Here is a 16320-nt window from a genome sequence, read left to right as displayed (position 1 = left end):
GCTGTGCATGGGGGAAGGTCATGCATACTCATCCCAAAGCATGGGCTTAGTAGTCAGACAGACCTGGGAACATCGCTTCCTATGGGGTGACCTTGGGCAAGCTATTTAACTGCCCTTCCTCCTGGCAGATCAGAACAAGGATGTCCAGATTGTTGGGTTGTTGTGAAGATTCATTATCTCGACATATTTATTGACTATTGATCTAGGTGCTGTGGATACACCAGAGAAAAGATAGACAAGGGCCCTGACCTCAAGGAGCTTCTATTTTAGATAGAAAAGACAATGAATAAAAAATAAACAAGTAAGTTTTTTTTTCCAGACAGCAATAAGTACTGAAAAGGAAATAAACTTGAAACACAGGGCAATGGGAGGCACAAGTGACTGGGGATGGTTGTCGTACTTCAGCCAGGGAGGATGTCTCTGAGAAGGTGACATCTGAGCTGGAAGCTGAATCACAAGAAGGAACCGGCCATGGCTGGACCTGGGAAGGTCAAGGGAGGAGATGGGGCAGTCCTGGAGCAGGAACCAGACTGGGTTTGGTGAAACATGGAAAGGAGGCCAGCATGGTGGGGAACATGGTGAGCTGAAGGGAGAGTGGGGGAAGGACAGTGCTGGCGGGGACTATATCATGTGGGGGATGGAAGCGGGAGGCATTTTAGAATTCATTTTAAACGCATGAGGGATCCAGAGAGAGTTTTGAGCAGGAGAGTGTTACGGTCTGAGATTTCTTCTTGAAAAAAGATAACATACATAACGTTATTGGTACAGGACCTGACACAGGGTAGATAGTTAATAAAGGAGAGCTATATCATTGTTTACCATTCCTAGGCAGCACCACTAATCACTACAGACTTCCAGAAGGTGGGTGGCCCATGTGGACCTTCCTTCTAGAGGTGGGGCACCTGGATGCACCTGACTAAGGAAGGAGAAGAGCAGTGGGAACTATTGCTGACCTTTGACTTCCTCCCTCCCTCCTGCCGCCAACTCCCCCCGCCCCCCACCACCACCTAAGGCAGATGCCAGCCGCCTCTGCCAGGCCAAGGGGTAGGATCCCTGGGCCTCCAGCTGGCTCCAGCTCTAGGCCTCTGAGCCGCCTTCACAGTGCTGTAAAAATGCAAAGCATTCCAGCCATTTTAATTACTGGGTGTTGCAGAAGCCAGCAACCAGTTCATACAAAGGAACAACAGACAAAAAATGATTTTTCAACATGCCTTTGGCCTCTCCCCTCCTTTCTCCCTGAAATCAGCCTCCAATCACTGGCTCCTAGGCCTTGAAAAGCACTCCAGGTATGTGCAGTCTCTTTAAGAGTTTGTTGACGTGACATCAAAATCTTTTTTCTCTAAATACTTGAGGCAGAGGCAGTTCCAGCTACCTTCAAGCGGTTTGGAAAGTTACTGGTCATATTCTTGACATGCTAAGACTATCACAGGGGCTCCATATTACACACACTGAGAACTTTGTTATAAAAGAGTTCAGTGTGTGGTGGGTCTGTCTGGGCACCAAGTCAGGGGGCTTTTAGTTCCTGAAATTCCAAAATGACCACATTATAAGGTACTCCCAAGGCATGAACCCCAAACACAGTATTCCAGCAGTGCTTGGATGTGGAGAAGAATTTCTTAAAAGTTTGTAATGTGATTAGAGAAACCTCCAAGTTCCCTAATTCTGGTTTTTCAGTAGCTTCGAAACACTTTCCTCACTAACAATCTAATCTAACAGTTTGTTGAGGACCTACTGTGTGTCAGACATTGGGCTAAGTGCTCAGAAAACTCAATTAGATTTTGTCAACTAGCTCGCCTCCTAAAGAGGGAAAATGACACAGAAAATGACAATCCCAGTGCACTGTGATGAATATCAAGTCACAGATAATCTCTGATGGTGGAACCCAGCTTGGGTGGAAGGAGAGGCTGCTTGTATGAGATGATGACTAATGATAATAATACGATTGTCTTAATAATAATATTGACAGTGGCCACTTATTGATGGCTGACTCTGTACCAGGAATTCTGCTAAGTCCTTCCCGTGCATGATGTTTATTCCTCACAACTCTGTGAAGTAGGCACTAATGCTGTCCCTATTTTACAGATGAGAAAACTGAGGTACAGAAAGGTTACTTGTCCAAGATCACACAGTTAATAAATGGCAGTGGTGTGCTGGTAAATACTTAACAAATAGCTCTCCAAGACAAAAAGCCTAGTTTGTAGCACCTGCCAATTACTATGGTATAAATACTCCCATCGTGGCCAATTTTAAGTTACCAGTGTGATGTCACAGAATGCAGAGTTGGGAAGACTATTTCTGCCATACAGATTCAATAGCTGGAAATAACCTCAAGAGCATAGATTAGGGTATAACATAATAAAATAATGAAGTGATGAGTTTTAAGTATTCATTACCTGTGTTTTTAATATAATTTGATTGTAAGTTTATATAATTACATATTTAATAATAGCCGTGTTTAACAGCTGACTGGGAAAATTCCAGAAAATTTAACCATCAGCTCTCATAAGCCAGGGTGAGGCAGCTCCAACACCCCACTGGGGGCTCCAGAACCTCACTTTTCACCCCTCTAGACAAGTAAGAGGTAGTCAGGTAAGAGGAGGAAAGGCACTACAGGCCAAGGGAACAGCATGAACAAAGACTTAAAACATGGAAGTAAGAGAATAGACAACAATGACATTTAGTGTTTGCAAAATGTTTTCAACCCATCACTGGAGTGCAGAGAGGTGGTAAGGAGCACAGAACTGGACGCTGAACTTCCAATTCTGGTTCCACGACTTATTAACTGTGTGATCTCGACCAAATTACTGAACCCCTCTATGCCTCAACTTTCTTTTCTATAAAATGGGTATGATAATAACAGCCCCTACATCTTAGAGTTTTGAGAATTAAATACATTTGTACCTGTAAAGTACAAAAACAGGACCTGGTACATAATAAATCCTCAGTCAATGTCAGTTATTTATTATTTGATCCTTAAAACTACCTCTGTTAATTAAATGTTTGTCCTCACTTTATGGAGAGTAAATATAAGTTGAGAGAGAAACTCAGTAGATGGAGGAGATGGGACTTGAATAAGTGTTCTGATTCTAGCTTCTGTGCGCATCCCAAGGTGGAAATCACCTTGACCCCATGAATATTATTCTTCAGTAGAGCCTGCTGATGTACTCTCTGCCCTACTAAGTGTCCTTCTGATAGGGACCATAGCTGATTCATGTTCCTACACACCTTGATTGATGGGTGCAAGGCATTCTGGGAAGGAAGACCCACCCAGCGACAGACATTGGGCATTGGCCCCTTGTATCCTTGCTATTTTCTACGTGTTCACCTTCACCCTGAAGAGGCAGGCTGGAAGGGTGGTTAAGAGCATGGACTCTTGGGCCAGACTGCTCTGGATTTAAATCCCAGCACTGCAGCATCCTGCCCATGTAATCCTGAGCAAGTTACATAATCTCTCTGTACCTTTGTTTCTATACCTGAAGAAAAAAGGGATGGCGAGGATAATCTCGTCTACCTCACAGCTTTCATTATAAAATTAGTATGAATTAATATACACAAACTGCCTAGAAGAACACCCTGCACTCAGTAGGCACTCTGTAAGAATTAGCTATTACTATCAAGTTTTGGTTTCCTTTGCTGCCTCCTTCCCCCCATCCCTTCTTTGGGTATTATGTACATGGTCAAAGAGGATAGGATATGGGAATATGCTCTTCCTTCATAAACATAGATTGATAGACAATAGGCTACTTGATGGCAGGGGTCTCATTCTTCTCTGTAGCTGTAGGGCCACACTCTGGTCCATACAGGTTCTCAGTGAGAATTTACTATGTGTCAGGACTGTACCAGTGCCTTATTCACTATACCTTGTTTGATCCTCATGAAGATCCTATGAATTTCTCTTCCATTAGATATCTGAGGCTCAGAGAGGTTAAAGAACTTGTTCAATGTCACAGTGAAAAAGCGAAGAAGGATCAAAACTCAGGTTTATTGACATCACAAGCCTTGGTCCCTAACCCCCTTGTCAGTCTGCCTTCCAGAATATTCCATTGGGAAGTTTTGAGAGATCATAAAATCTAAACCCCTGGTTTTACATTTAAAGAAAGGGGGATTATTGATTTACTCATGGTCACTCAGCTATTGTGTGTGGCAGAACTGAGACAAAAACTTGGTATATTTCCTCAATCGTATGCTTAAAATTTCAGGAGGAAATGAAGCCATATTCAAAAGCTGTTAAAAAATACTGATCACTATTCCATCAGTTTGCCTCTAGATTCTGGGCCCTTTTCTGGTCATACAAATGTAATTTTCTGGTGGCATCTGTTCACATTCAGAGTAATGAAGGACCTAACCTTACCCCCAAATATTGCCTGCCCTATAATTTCTCCTGCCTTTTCTCCACTGCAAATCAGGTCAAACAAGAGATGATGCATTTCACTTGCCTGCTAATAAAAGCTCCCTCACTGGCCCTCCTTGTGGAGGTACCATGTCTCCTTCTGCTTGGTTGCATCATACAGTGATCAAGAGCTCTGAGTACTCAATGGGAACCCAAAAGATGAAGAGGAAGTCACCAGCACTTCATGAACCTATGGGTACAGTGACTTTGCGGTCTCCAGAAGGACTGCTGGTTTGGAAAGAGACCTCTAGGTCTGAATCACAGCTCTGCCACTCCTTCCTTGTAAGAAATTTAATTTTTGAGCCTCTGTTTTCTTGGCTGTAAAATGGGCATAAAATAATATCTCCTTTTTAAGGTTGTGAGGATTGGAGCAAACACTGTATTGAAAGTGCCTGTACATAGCAGGTACTCCACTAATGCAAGTTCCCTTTCCTTTCTCTTGTCTTAGAAATCTTTTCAGCTTATTATCCCAAGGTTGATGAATGTTACAGGACAGGAAAATAATTATTTATTAATTGATCTCATCTAATTCTAATCTAATACTAATCTAATTCTCATGGGCCCAGCACTGAATTAGAGGAGTCTGGAGTGATGGGAAGATGATGAGATACTAAGGGGTCTAATTTCTTGTCTCGCCTTTGCCAGTAATCCTGTGTGACCATAAAGAAGCCCACATCTCTGGACCTTTTCCTATATCAGTAAAATGAGGGGGTTGGATTTGATGACCCACAGTTCTCTCCCACCTCTGGCTCTCTATCTCACCATAATACGGGTTTCCAAATACCTCCCCATTTCCTGGTAGGGTGGCCCAACATCTCATGGCACACTTGACCCTCCTGTTATAGTTCACACCACTCACTATTGTTTTCACATCTTTCTCTCCCACTAGACTGGGAACTCCTTGAGGGTAGGTCTGTGCCTTGTTCACTGTTAGACCCTCAGTGCTTATTGTGTACTAGTGGACAACCAGTCAATGTCTAAGGAAATTGGAAGGAAGGAGGGCAGGAAGGAGGGAACCCTGTACTTTCTCTCCAGAGCTGATGAACACACTGTGACATGCAAGCTGTGATGCAAACAGAGACTGTCAGTGGAGCAATGGAAAGAAGGCTTTCTGTCTTCTGAACACTGAAGCTATAAATTCACACACCATGCACGCGCTTAGCCATCTGTGGTAGTAAATCAAGATACGGTAAGGGGAGAGTTCAAAACCCAAAACCCAAACTTGTTGACCTGAGGGTCATTATTGGAAGGTGACTGTAATCTAAAATATAGAAACCAAATGGATCATGATATTCCTGGCGCAGAAAAAGTCTGGGCAAAAGAAGGGAGGAGTGGCAAGTTTGGAGCAGAAAAATAGAAAGACCAAAGGGGTTAAAGTCGGCAATATGTGTCTGGTCTTGTCACTGACCAGGGAGAGGGACTCTTGCCAGCAGGTGTGGGCATTGTCGTGCCCTTGGCCAAGGACTCCCCTCAGCAAGAAGGGGAATTCCACAGTGTCTCAGCTGAAATAAACTTGTGACCTCATTCCCTGTGTTCAGACTCCATACACACCAAAGCAACTTTCTGATGAGAAACTAGCTTCATACGAAGCTCTCTATGATTATCAGGAAAACTATGAGGGTCGTGTTGACATGACATGACATGACAATTAAATCTCTCATTGGAACCAAAGACAATGGAATTTGCTGGTCTCTTTTGAATCTTAGTGTCCCTGGGACTGATTAATTCTGGGAGCTGAATCTAGTTGACTTTCTGGACCCAAGAAGCTGGACTCCAGAAACTCTATTATGGTGAATTTGTGAAGCTTATACACTGACTGTCCCTCCCCCTATTTTCTCTGCCATTCATTGGTTAGTTTATTCTCTCAGTATTTGGTAAGTGCCTACGATATGCAGACGCTGAGCTAGAGACTGAAAACGCCCCTGTATTTGCTTGTTGTCTAAGGGAGAGAAAGACGTATTAACCACTAGGGGCAACAGAGTGTGGGAGGCACCGTGGAAATCTGGGGGATACTGTGTGGGTGGGAGGGGAGTGAGGAAGGAGAGACCTCGGGGGAGTCGTCAGCTCCGCTGAGGCAGAGAGAGGGTCAGGAAAACATCCATGAGCTGATTCAAGTTGAATCCGGAAAGATAAAGATCCTGACAGATGAGGGTCAGGGACATAAAGATGGAAGGTGGATTCCAGGCAAAAAGTGCAGTGTGAACAAGCCTCAGAGGCAGGAAACTGATAGCCAGAACCTAAAAGGTTGGAAGATGGGAACGAGGGCATAGGTTGGAAGAGATAAGCAAGGACAGGACATGCTGTTGTGTGACTACAGCGGTAGCAATCCCACTGTATTCTGCTCGAATGGCCCCCCTCTGTGGGGCCCTGAGAAGAGCCAGATCACAGAGAGCCTTGTATGCTTTGCTTTGGAGTTTAAGACTGTTCAGAAAGCCATGGAGAACAAATGCATCATTTTTAAGCAAAGGACAGCATGATTTCAGACTTATATTTGAAAAACTTTACACCAGCAGCAGTGCAAAAGTTGAATTTGATAGAGAAAGACTCTGGGCAGAGTGAGCAATTATGTGCCTATTGAAATAGTCGGGAAAGACTACCCGGGCCTGATCCAAGGCAGACATGGTGGGAACAGGGAGAAAGGGATGGTCAGAAGAGGTGTGTGGAGTGAGATTCTACTGGACTTGGTGAATGATGGTGCCAGTGGCGGGGATGGGTAACACCAGAGAGAGCTGAGAGGAAAAGACAATGAGTTTGGACCCTTAGGGACTGAGGAGGCCATGGGCCCTCCAGGTGAAACTGTCCAGGGGGAAGCTGGATCTAGACAAGAGCTCAGAGGGATACTGCTGCTTACAGTGTCCATTCTAGGGCACAGAGCAGAGTGGTAGGTGGATCCAGGGGAGAGGGTGGGATTAGCCAGGGAGAGTGTGGAGGCTAGGAGGGAAGGGAAGGGGAAGGAAGGAAAAGGAAAGGAAGGGAAGGGATGAGAAGGGAGCCAAGGACCGAAAATTTGGAAACACCTACATTTTAGTGGCAGGAAGAGCCTAAAGAGCCTGCCAAGAAGACTGAGAAGGTACCGTTGGAGGCAGAAAGCAAAAACCCAGAGAGACTGGAGTCTCAGCAGCCGAGTTTAGAGAAGGATGTGATCGACAGCATCACCTGCTCTCTGGGCATCCCCATTGCACAGGATAAGTCAATTTCAATTCCAGCAGGTTCAAGCGAAGAGAGCTCAAGCACCTTGGCAGAAGCAGGATTTGCAGCCCAGTCTGACAGCAGAGCAACCCTATGTCTGTCCACCCCATTCCCTCCAAAGCCACACAGCACCAGGCAGAGACGCTCATGTGTGTCTTCTGTGCAAAGCTGAGCATGCAACCTTCAAAGAAACCACAAAGGAGCTACTCATTTTTAAAGGAAAAAAAACACGAACTCCATGGGCATAAGGAAGACAATAAGACAGGGTCGAGGAGGAGAAGTTCTGCCTCTACTGCATATTACCCTTCACAGAAATAATCGACCAACTGAGCACACAGTCACTTTAAAAAAAAAGAGCAAGTGCTGGAATATTAGCTCTGTTTCCCATCTCCCACCACCCCAGAAAGCGGGGCACAAAATGCCTCCACCATGCACATGTGTTTTCTGGCTTAAAATCTCTGGGAGTAGTTCTCTGTGGAAAGAAATGCGAAAACCCCAGGATTCAGGTGAATTCAGCCAGAGACTCACACTAAGGGGTCTTCACTCCCTGGCAGGGCTGGGGGAGAGCTGGGGCAAGAGACGCCCTGCAATTTTACTGCCATGAAATTGTCTCCAGATGGAAGAGAGGAAAGGTGTTTACTCCCTGCTGGTGCCAGACACAGAGAGAACCTGAAGTACCTACCACCTTAGGTCCATAATTCCCCAGTGCTGGGCAGCAACCCTGCTGAGGGTCTGGCCAGGGCTCATGGTGATGGGTGGACCAGGGCTGTCTGTTGCTTGGAAAAGGCTATTTTGAATGTAATGACTTTCAGATGGACTGTGGGTTTGGGGAAAGCCACTGAGGCTGGGGTCTGGAAGAGAAGGGGCGGGAAAGAAAAGAGGTGTTTCCCTACACCGCAGCAGAAATGTCTCACATCTTATCAGTACCTTCACTAGGTTTAATTTCCAGAGGCCAGCTCTGCCCTGGAAGGGTAGGACCGTGGCATCCTCTGTTGTGTTCCCAGATCTCCCCAATCCCCACAAACCTATGATTCACAAGTATGTAGCTTCCTGAGAACACAGCTCCCCTTGGGTTGACATGTGGCCAGCCTGGGGGTGGAGAAGCTGGGCAGCTGAGGACCCAGGCGGGATGCTGACTGAGAGCTTTGTGGCCACTGCAGATGGGAGGGGTTAGCTTCACCCACTCAAAGGCACCCACACCCCACTGACTAGCATGGAATTGTGCTTCTCCCACCTTCTCAGTGAGACTGGCTGAGGATGCAGGCTGAGGGAATGGGTGTTCTCTGGCTTACAGTGCCCCCTAGCACTGGCCAGAGGGATAGGGCTCTGTGAGCTCTCCAAGGAGCTACCACCTGCCTATCTGAATGCTGGAAAGGGGCCAGCGGGGCCGAATCAATTCCATTCATTCAACCGATACTTATTGACTTCTTTGCTACCAACACTCGATCTTTATTACTAACACTGTCTTCAAAGGGCTTACAATCCAGAAAGGTAAACAATCACTTTATAATCAGACAAGTGGTGTGAAAGAAAGAAGCACAGGATAACATGGAAGGGGGTTGACAAAGACTGGGGATGGGAATCGTAGAAGGCTTTCTGGAGGAGGTGACATTTAAGCTGTGGTCTTAAGGCAGTAGAGAAGTTCAATGAATTTTGGAAATAAGGTATGGAGATAACAAAAGGCATATTTCCTGATCTTTTAGTGCTTATGACCCAAGAGGCAAAAAGACAGATAAACAAGTAATTACAGTGGGGCTCTATCAGGGACAAGACCCTCAATCTCTCCTATGCCTTTGCCATCACAATCTTTGTTTTCAGCCTGAGTCTTGGAGGAGAGAGCAGAAAGCAGACTAGAAACTCATTGTTGATTGACAGATTGATGGACATGCTTCAGTCTTGGTCAGGTTTGATTTGTCTCAAACCTGTTTAAATGGCAAGATCTATCTTCCCTTCAGAGACATTCACCTTGCGCTTGAGATTTTTCCATGGATTCTGAGACTTTCCAGCCAGGGGGGATCTTGGAGATCACTGAGTTACATCTTTCATCCAACAAACAGGAAACCTGAGTCCAGACAGGTGAGGTGACTTGCCCACACACACAACTGCTCTGCAGCAACCTTTGGAACAAATCTCAGGTCTTCTGCTTTTTTTTTTTCTTTCACCCCAGTCTCTTTCTGTCCCCCAGAAAGAAAATTTTCATGTGTCTCTTTGCAGCAATATGTTTGAAATGTTTTCACAAGGTATTAGATAATTTAGAAAGGGAAAAGTAAACACAAAAGAGATAAACCTCTGAGGAGTACAGAGCTGTATTCATTATGATTGGCTCAGAGGTGATTATTATCATAACAGAGAACGATTTAGTCAGTGCAGGCAGAATTCTCTACTTCTTAGGCACTGTGCAAAGGGACTCCGAAACTCATCTATAGATCTGAAATGCAGATTCAGGACTGCGAGTGGCTGCAGAAGAGTATAAACGTTAGGTCACGTGCTGCAGCTGGGGGGGACTGAGGCCCATGAGTGGGTGGGAGAGAGCCCAGGTAAGGAATCAGGCAGCCGCAGCAAAATCTTGGCTCTGCCACGAGCAAACCGTGAGACTCTGGGCAAATTCCTTCCCCTGGCTGAACCTTATTTTCCCCAACTATAAAATGAGGATGGGTAGTCTCTGAGGTCATTTTTCAGGACCTCTAATATAAGAGACTTCCATAGATTCTAGCATCCTGGAACTCGAAAGGAAGGGGGGTGGACAAGACAGATTTAGAAATTTCTTCAGTTCTTCTGGGGTTTATAAATCTATCATTGTCCTTAGCTGTCAAGAGAAAGTGGGGAGCCGATATCTTCATTCTTACCATTAGCCCCAGGCCCACTCCATCTAGCTTCTGAAGTGGCCTTGAAAAAGCAATTCTTACATATTATAGGTCCATGGACACCATGACATCCAGATTGATGGCTGTGAGGTCTGCTTGCTGGAGGGCCTGACCCCAGCGGTAAGGCTCCCCTCTACAAGGATTCACGAAGCTTGCTTTCTCTTTTCCTCAACGTGAGGACTGAGCTGACCTCACATGGATGGGCAAAGGAAGTCCCCTCAGGTTAGACATTAGGGAGAATTCCCCAACTGAAAGGGAAGCTGAACTCCAAAGACACTGGCCCAGCTTAGGATAGGGAGAGAGAGGAAATAAACCAAAAGGCAATTTTATTACCTTTCAGCTTGGAAAACAATCTGTTTGCTCTCACACTTACATAATTAAGGAGCTGCCATAATCAAAAGCTTCAGATGTTTTCTATACAGAACCTGCTGCTTGAAGTGCAGCAAAAGTTATTTCTGATACTCATATTCTCGGCAAGCCTTCCCTTGGAAAAACTACTGGTAATTTGGACAAAACATTAAAGTGAGAAGAAAAGAGAGAAGAGAAGATCTCTACACGTAAGATGCTTATCCAAAGTGGATTTGGTCTGGAAAGGCTTATAAAACCTTCCACATGACTGGCACCGTGCAGGGATAAACGAAACTCTAAAATCCGACCAAGTATGCCCTCATTCAACCTGGATCCTTGGAGTGGCATACAGAGCATCCACTGCTCAAGACTCAATGGGTTGCTGGCCACACCCATATCCATGTCTCCAGGGACCCAATTTTGCACTCTGAGGGCTAAAAAGCAGTGTGGCCAAATATCTCAGGCCCCCAAGTCTTTCTAGTGTGGTTGGGGAAATAGTACAACTAGATCCCACGAAACAAGGAGCAAAGTTCTAAAGTAAACACCGAGAGAAGGAAAGCTCTCTCTAGGTCGAGCTATAGTTAGTTAAGGTGGGAAGGGTCTTAAAAGTTGGGAAGGGGACAAGACAGAAAAATGTGGAAACTAGATTCCCTTCCTTATAGCTAAAATTTTTAAGAGGAAAAAAGGAGCTTAAAAAATGTTCTTGGAAATACCATTTCCAGTGAAATTTTCTGATTCTCCCATTCCAATGTCACTTCTCTGAGGTGTAAACAGAGGAGTTTCTGAGAAAGAGGTTGAACTTGCATTTCTGAGCAGTACTTCCTAGTCCTTATTTTGTTCCAAACTTCTAGCATTTCTATTGCCAAATCATTTAAGTCTCTTTCCAAATGGGATGAGTTGGGAGCGAAAGTGAGAGCGACCCAAGAATAGAACGATAGAAGGCTCCAGCTGCAAAAGGGCATTTGCACAGTTAAAGCAAACTGCTGCTAAAGTCCAAGAAAATAAAAGCCTCTCTTAAGGTGGGAATGAGTGAACTGAGTTCCTGGCTGGTTGCCAAGTAATGTCACTTTTCTGTGCCAGTTTCCTCATCTGGAAAGTGTGTATAATACTTGGTGTTTTTCCTATCTAAAAGGATTACTGTGAGATGTAATGAGGTGAGATATGGAAAATATAAGGCAGAATCAAGATGTTACTGAATAATAAGAATAGTAGTCACAGTATTAGTTATTAGCAGTTATCTATTATAGCTCATAGTCTCAGATCCTGGATAGTTCTCCAGGATCCGGTTTTACCCCAGTTTTGGATCAGTTCACCCTCAAGTTCCTTGCTGAAGGATGGAGACCTGTCTGCCCTAGGTGGAGTCACCATTTCCGCCCGCCCTTTCTACTTATTGTTTTTCAAATAGGCTCAGGGACTTCGCACTTGCTGTTCTCTCCTTCCAGACTGACACATGGCTGAGGCTTCTTGTTCACATCTCAGCCAGGATGTCACCTCCTCAGACAGACTTTTCCTTACTATCCCATAGACAGCAGCACCCTCCCCAGTCATTTCTAACCCATTACTCTGTTTTGTTTTCTTCATGGCACTATTACCTTAGAAAATCACCCTATGTACTCATGTATTTACTGATGTATTGCCTTCAAGTTCCAAGGGAGCAAAGAGTTTGTTTTGCTCATCCCAGCATCCAGAACAGTGTTTGTTGAATGACTTCACAAGTTACTCTGCCTGAGCCCAGGAAACAACTTTTTATTACAGCCAGCTCCAAAAGGCAGATGGCTTCCTCGTGGACAGGAAAGTCAGGGGAGGCGACAAGGGGTGGGAGTGTATGGGGGATGGTCATCAACCTGCTTCTTTCCCTTCTGACCCTGCTCTCTCCAGAGAAGGTAGAGAGTTAGCCTTTGCCTATCCTTTCCACCAGGCGCAGTCAAGGCCTCCGGGACAGGGCCACCTCTGACCTGCCAAGGGGTTGGTGGTAGTTGATTCCGGTTTGGGTCAGAGGCGTCCAGAGGGCGGGGTGGGCGTGTGGCTAGGGTGCAGGCGGGAAGGGCACGGGGGCGCCGCTCGGAGGGCCCCTCTGCCAGTGCGTCTCGGAGGCGCGTCCAGCCCACCCACTCGCGTGCCCACAGCTGCATTATTCCCTATAAGGATCTGAACGGTACGGGCGGCCCCGCCCCGTCGCCCCGCGCCCCCGGCCCCGCCCCTTTTTTGGAGGGCCGATGAGGTAATGTGGCTCTGCCATTGGTCCGAGACGGCGGGCCTCGCGCGCCCGAGAGGGGGTGCCCGGGGGACCCGCGCTATATCACTCGGCCGCCGGGCTACCGCGTAGAGCAGGCAGTGGGCGGACGCTCGGACAGCTTCTCCTCCTCCTGCTCCTCCGGCTCCTGCTCCAGCTCCCGCTGCTTCGCCCGGAGAGATTGCCCACCCGCCCAGTCGTGCGCCAGCGCCGAGGCAGCCTCGCCGCACCCCATCCCGTCCCGCTGGGCACTCGGAGGGCGGCGCGCCCGAAGCCAAAGTTGCCCCGCAAGGGAGGGCGGGTGAGCTCAGGCTGCGGCGACCCCGCCGGCGGCGCGCAAGGCAACTTTGGAGAGGCCGGCAGCGGCAGCGGCAGCGGCAATGACTCCCTGGCTCGGGCTCGTCGTGCTCCTGGGCAGCTGGAGTCTGGGGGACTGGGGCGCCGAGGCGTGCACATGCTCGCCCAGCCACCCCCAGGACGCCTTCTGCAACTCTGACATCGGTAAGCGCTCCCGGTGTCCCCGCCAGAGCCCCCGCGGTGCCAGCTCGCGCGCTGCAGCCCGGACTTGGGCGCTGCTCCGGGTGGCATGGCGAGCCCCGCTCCTTTTCTCGGCCTGGGCTTGGGACGAGGTGGGGATACTCAGGTTCCTGGGGCAGGGGTTCCGGCATGACCGAGGGCGGAGATGCCCTGCAGAGAAACCCACAGAGGCTGCGTGAACCCCTTGCAGCCATGCTCTTTTAGGGCGTGAGGTCCTTACCGGTCCTTTTGACATCTGGAAATTTTCCCTTTTCACTCTCACAGGACAGGCTGAGGGAGAAAGGTGGGGAGAGTGTTTCTAAAACTTAGAATGCCAACTAAAGTGCTGGGATGATGAATAGTTAAAAAAAGAAAGAAAGAAAGTTGCCAGCCATGTGCAGGGAAAGTTGCAGGAGAGAGAAACTTGAAGTTTTCTGAGTTTTCACCATCTCCCCACTAAGTTCATTCTTTTCACTGAGACCTAACCCCGCCTCACACTCCCTAGGCAAGTGCTAACTGAGCTTCTTGGACTGCCAAGTTTGGGTGGATTTAAGGGGAAAAATGAGAAGAAAGCGGTGGGGTTGACCCTCCCCGGAGGAACTGTATTTGAGAGTGTTGATAGCAAGCAGGAGGTGGCGTGTGTGAGGGATCACTTATCACATAGCTGTGAGAATTCACAGGAAGGCTATTTCTTTTCCTTGAATGTGTGTGGGGAGGGGGAGACTGAGCAGTGGAAAACAGATTTGTCACCAAAAGAAAAAAGATGCCAAGGGTCACATCATGGTGACTATTCCAAATCGGACTTAGTGTCTTGATTAGAGACTCAGTAAGAAGTAGAACCGTATCAACGGCCTTGAGAGTGTGCCCTTGGGAGAACTTGTTTGGGAGTGTTCGGGACACTTGTGCATGGTTGGCTAGAGGTGGAGTAGCAGCTGGAAAACATCTCTCGTCTCCTTTCCAGCTCATAAGGCATGCAAGTCCAGTGGCCCTTGCTCTGTGTGTGTGTGTACACAGGCTGGGGGGTGCGGTAGGACACAGTCTAGCCACCCTCTGCCTGTGCAGATTCAGAGGTGAAGAATGGAGCGTGTGTGTTTTAAGGACAGTCATAAAGGGGAAAGAAATTTTCCACTGGGTCCTGGTGTGGGCCTCCACAAATGTGCTTGCAGGGGAGGAGGGCGGGGAGGCAGGGGCCTGGCGGGGAGAGGCGCCGCTGGTGGGCCTGGCGGGCCTAGGAGAAGCAAGGGAGGTAGCTGTGCTGAGCAGGTCAGTCCAGTCGGCAGGCACGGGCGTTTGTGTGGCCTGGGGTCACTCGTGTTAGTGGTTTCCTGGGGCCTGTGTTGTGCACCTTTCCCTCTCCCTGGGGAACCTGACTGGCCCCTGGGTTTGTGGATTGCCTGGAAGGATTCTCTGGGGCTGCCTGAGGGCTGGAAGCTTTTCTTTCTCCTCCTCTGACAGCCCTCACCCCGTGGGTGTCACTCCCGCCTGAGTAAAGCTGGGAGCTGCTGGTGGTGGCAGCGAGCTCTGGTCTTGCTCAGGGAAGAGCACATAGTTGGGGCCCGGAGCCAGCTGGAGTCAGGGCGTCGTCCCCACTTGACAATGGCTTGGGTGTGTTCCCTTGGATTTTGGTGTGTGGGGAGAGGGAGACCTCATGCCTCCCCCTTGCTCTTGGCTTTTGGGTTTCCACCCTGGAAGTTTACCAGGGAAGAGAGGAAACAGGAGCAAGGGGACCGCTTCCAGGGGGGCCACTGCCTGACTCTGTTCACTGCTTAGGTTTCCTGCTGTGTGTCTGGGCTAATACAGAAAGTTTCTTGTAATTTCTCTGGATTTATTTAAGAAATCCTCCCACATCCCCCTCCTCAGCAGACTGCCCAGAGAAAAGCAAAGTTACCAGGAAGTACCCAAAGACAAGAACATTATGGTAGCAAAAAGAAAAAAGAAACAAAAAAACTTCGATACTGCTGGCACCGATCCAAAACTGTTCTGCCTCAGTTTGGTGCACTGCACTAGTGGCAGGGATGAGATAATGCTTTTAAAAATGGGAGGTGTGGATGTGGGCTGCCGGCTTGTTGACCTCTGCTGCCTTACAGTCCCCTGCTGGCGTCCAGTAGGTGGCTCCCAGTATTCCTAGCTCACAGCCCTTCTGGTTTCCAGTCTGTCTGGGTTGATGTCGGCCTGTTCTCTCCCTGAAGGAAATGTGTAGACGTTGCCATCCCCCTTGACCCCTGCGACCCCACCAATCAATACTGTAGTCCATGAAAAATGCTTACGCCAGCCCACCAGCTTCCTCTTCCAGGACCTTCCTGGCTCTCTTCTCTTCGTGGCCGGGTGCCATGTTGCTGGGTGAAGGCCCTCTCTAAGGAATCCCCTATGGCCTTCCCTCTCCTTTCTCCTCATCCACAGGTGTCTCTTTTCGCCTTTCTCCCCCAAAGCCCTGGGGATTGGCATTGCCTTCTGGATGAGGAGGACTTAAAAGGCGTTGCTATGGCAACTCCAGGCCTTGCACCCTAGCGAAGCGTTTAGAAGAATAAACTACATGCGGGCTTATAAAACATACTGTGACAGAAAGAAAAGGACTTGGCAGCAGCTACGATGTCTGCAGCCCCCTCCCCACCAGTCGTTGCCCCTGAAACTCTTGACAAAACCTTGACTCTGGAGGAGGGAAGGGGGGGAACTAGGAATGAAGAAGGCAGTCTTGGCCTGCTTTCTGCTCCACAGCTCTGTCCAGCTAAGGAAGGGGTGGGCAGTGCCAAGAGCCTTCTGAAAATTGGGGTGTGTGTGCC

The 16320-nt window shown here is 47.9% G+C and overlaps 2 protein-coding genes across 3 annotated transcripts in view; one reads left to right on the top strand and one right to left on the bottom strand.

Moving 5' to 3' along the window:
* The window catches only part of SYN3 (synapsin III), a 459136-nt gene that overhangs the window by 229710 nt on the left and 213106 nt on the right, over positions 1 to 16320 (bottom strand). The gene's annotated exons all lie outside the window — the stretch shown is intronic.
* The window catches only part of TIMP3 (TIMP metallopeptidase inhibitor 3), a 55167-nt gene continuing 51906 nt past the window's right edge, over positions 13060 to 16320 (top strand). The window contains exon 1 of the mRNA XM_030856138.3: positions 13060 to 13525. Coding sequence (XP_030711998.1) covers positions 13405 to 13525 — 121 coding nt within the window. The 5' untranslated portion in view covers positions 13060 to 13404. The remainder of the gene's footprint in view (positions 13526 to 16320) is intronic.

Source organism: Globicephala melas, chromosome 10 (genome assembly GCF_963455315.2).
Source record: "Globicephala melas chromosome 10, mGloMel1.2, whole genome shotgun sequence".
Classification (NCBI taxonomy): domain Eukaryota; kingdom Metazoa; phylum Chordata; class Mammalia; order Artiodactyla; family Delphinidae; genus Globicephala; species Globicephala melas.
The sequence above is the reverse complement of the archived record's forward strand: the minus strand, read 5'-3'. Positions and strand labels throughout refer to the sequence as shown.